The sequence below is a fragment of the Pavona decussata genome, unplaced genomic scaffold (genome assembly GCF_977016875.1).
Source record: "Pavona decussata unplaced genomic scaffold, jaPavDecu1.1 SCAFFOLD_69, whole genome shotgun sequence".
Classification (NCBI taxonomy): Eukaryota; Metazoa; Cnidaria; class Anthozoa; order Scleractinia; family Agariciidae; genus Pavona; species Pavona decussata.
Window position 1 is genome coordinate 2017501 of NW_028145488.1, and position 3457 is coordinate 2020957.

Genomic DNA, 3457 nt, shown 5'->3' on the forward strand with positions numbered 1-3457 from the left:
TTAATTATATTTGTTTTTCGTAAACCGCGGTTCCATTTTTAGTGGTCTGTCGTGGTAAATATCCCGCAAAATTTGCCTTGGAGACGAAAATACATTTGGTATCTCGCTAAATTCAACTCCCCTCGAACTGAGCTGAACTTCGTAAACGATCTTCTATTTGGATAAACTTTAAGCTTCGTAATACTCAACCGATTCTGAAAGGGTCAATCTATTCTCCAGCACTACCTTAATAGAGGGTCAGTTAAACATTGAGCCAACACTGCGCTAATCTCGCAATACATGTATAATACGCTGACCTTGTTGACGGTTGAGTGTCGTCCCCCCGGTGGGGGGGGGGGGGGGGTACTCCAAAAAAATTTGGGTAGGGGTGTGCGGCCCGCTTCCCAAAACCCTTACCCTATTTATGACCGAAATCTGCGATTTTCCCTACCCTATTTATGACCTGAAGTAGCTTCTTCTAAAAAAAATCAAACCCAGGACTAGAGTGCAAAAATCTATACCCTATTTATTACCAAAATGGAGGCAAAATGGCTAAAAGCGGTACCCTATTTATGACCAAAACAGCCAAAAAACCATACCCTTTGGCGCCGCACATACCAATATAGCCTATATAGGGGAGTACCCCCCCCCCCCGGGGTCGTCCCTAGATATGCAGGCAGCTCTTCGAGGATAACGAGTTACTTTACCCATACATTTGTTCTTGTAAGCACAATAAAGTTACTTACCAGCGGCTTTTGGGTGTAGGCAGGAGTTAATACTTTCCACAATGCCAGCGATCCATTGGGTATAGTGTTGAGACTTTCCTGTCCTTTTGTTTGGTAGAGGTCGTATTACCTCGTGGCCATTATAAAAAGGGCAAAAATGTCACCGATTCTGTCTCGATATGGTGTTTCTTTTCTCTGTGCCTCAGTAACGCATTTGTAGTGTTGAAAGTTGAAATAGAAGCTCGTGTATTATAATGTCAATGGGCTATTCATAGCCCAGAAAGTTAATGTTTCATTACATGTTTTTGTTGATCTTTTTTTTTTTTTTGAGGGGGGAGGAGGTGTGTGGCCGGGGAACAAAATTTAAAGGCCTACCTGCAAAGGCTTTTACAGAATAGAAACAAAAAATACAAAGCAGAACAAGGCCAAGACTGAAATAATTATCTTACAATAGCGGGAAAAACGATAAGTAGGTTTAAGTCTTGGAAAAAAAATCGTCGGACATAAAAAATTACCCCACCCTGCCCCCGCTAATGTTTGCCCTGAATTTTGCTCACAGGAAGTTTTTCCGCACTTTCTAAAATTACAGTGGCACGTGCTCCTCGCATCGCATTCACAACTCGTACGAATTCGGATTGCAGTTTTTAAATAGAGCTCGCGAGAACTGAACTATAGTCCTTTTTTACCTTTACTTCTGTATATATTTTTCTCTTTTACGTGTATATAATCGTGTTCCTGTACATTTTCCTGTAAATAGTTTTTATATTCTTGCGGAATGGCCAGAAACAAGCGAAAAAACATAAAGGACAAGGAACATTTCAAAACAATCCGAAAGAACGCCAAGAGGAGATGGCGAAACAAGAAGGCGAGCGAAAAAGCCATGAAAAAGCTGGTTCACGACAACCGTGGCAGCGACTGCCAACCACTGTGTAAACCAGGTGCAAGCCAGGAAACGAACACCGTAAAAGAGGTGGAATTGCCAGAAAGAGAGACGGAGACGAAAGAAACGACTCAAAAGCCTCCATCGCACGAGGGAAGTGAGAAGAACACCCCAGAAGTCGTGGAATTGCGTGAAAGGCGAGCTGAGACAAAAGAAACGAGCAAGAAGTGTCCATCGCACGTGAGACGTGCCAGCCCAGCGATAAAGGAAATTCGCTCTACGGAAATCGTCCGCTCTGAAAAGTTCTTGGGCTCCGGAACTTTTGGGTCATGCTACCTTGCCCACTACAGAGGGTACATCGTTACCGTCAAAGAGTTCAAGGTTAAAGAGAAGACGTCCTTGGACGACGTTAAGAAAGAAGTTCGCCACGAGGCAACAATGATCAGTCACTTAGGCGATCATCCGTGCCTGCCACTCCTGTTTGGAATTGTCACCCGAAGCGAGCCCTTACGTCTGATCATCCAGTTCCACGGTGAAAAGGACAAGAGTTTAACTTTGTCACATGCCATGAGAAAGAATGCTCTCACCAAACCAGGTTGGCTACGAATTCTGAAAGAAATCGCGAAAGGCCTTTCGCACGTACATCGACGCGGAATCTTGCATAATGACCTGAAAGCCAATAACGTTGTGCTTGAGAAACGGAAAGAGTACTACCCGGTGATCATTGACTTTGGGAAATCAAGGTTTACTTCAGACCCAAAGCAAGTTATGTCTTTGTCGGTGTCTTCCCAAGCGGCTTACCGGAAACGATACCCGCACATCGCTCCCGAAATTGTTTGCGGGAAAGGCATCCAAAGTGTGGCGTCGGACATTTTTTCCTTCGGGAAAATGGCATTGGACGCGCTAGATTTGCTTCCAACAGCGACTGCCGAGTCGCTTAAGGCAGCAAAATTGGCCTGTTCTGACAACCCGGAGAAACGCCCCTCGATTAAAGAACTTTGTGCCACTTTGTAAAATGGACTAACGGAACAACAGAACATTTAAGCGTGAAGAAGTTGTGCTTAATATTTCGTTCTTCGCCTATATAACCTATTATGTGCATATGTATGTTTTGACTGCTGTGTATTTTCCCACCATATTACATTATTGGCCTTGAAGTTTTTCATTATGGATAGTGAGTGTAGAGATTGTGGGCTTCCTGTAATTTCGCGATCGCTTCTTTTGTGTTAGACTGAGAAAAGGCCTTGTGATCAAGGATTGCGGTTACGAGGCCGTATTGTTGCGGTCGACTCGTAATTTTATTTCCGTTGTTTTGGCTATGTACATGCAATTTTTTTCGTAAATGCTGTCAAGATGTCAGTTTTAACGGTTTGAACAATATATTACGTTATGGAGTAAATTATGTGAGGCTTTAGTTGTGTTTCTACTTTCGTAATTGGCGGTTTATTCTTCCCGCGAAGTCAGACGTGATCGAGTGTCCTCGCGCGAAAAGCCACGCAAATAATCTTTTTACGTCAAAAAATGCCCGGGTTAGAGGTTTAATATTTCTCTCCGCATGCACTTTGGAAATCAACAAGTGAGATGAAGCGCTACCACAAATATTTAAAAGCGACACTTCGATGGGGCTCATAGTGCGATCTGTGGTCTTGGGTTACAGTTAATAATAATTCAATCGGTCCTTAGCCTAATTTGCATATTTTTTTTCGGAGGCTTAAGTTCGTCATGGTTGATGAGCAGTTAGCTGCATATGCATTAAAAATGTACTATATAGCTGCAGAATATTGATGAGGAACTCATAAGGTTATTACGTTCATACAATAAGCAGACTTCTATTGTGGAGCTCCGCTTTTAGGCTTGGCTAAATATATATATT

General features: G+C 42.9%; 1 protein-coding gene across 1 annotated transcript in view; it reads left to right on the forward strand.

The window, feature by feature from the left end:
- LOC146477742 (putative serine/threonine-protein kinase DDB_G0267514) overlaps positions 1–2998 on the forward strand; it is a 4204-nt gene extending 1206 nt beyond the window's left edge. Inside the window, exons 1-2 of the mRNA XM_085113177.1 lie at positions 1–325; positions 660–2998. The exon at positions 1–325 is cut by the window's left edge and continues 1206 nt beyond it. Of these exons, the coding sequence (XP_084969303.1) occupies positions 1480–2598 (1119 nt within the window). The 5' untranslated portion in view covers positions 1–325; positions 660–1479 and the 3' untranslated portion in view covers positions 2599–2998. The remainder of the gene's footprint in view (positions 326–659) is intronic.
- Positions 2999–3457: the final 459 nt, after the last annotated feature.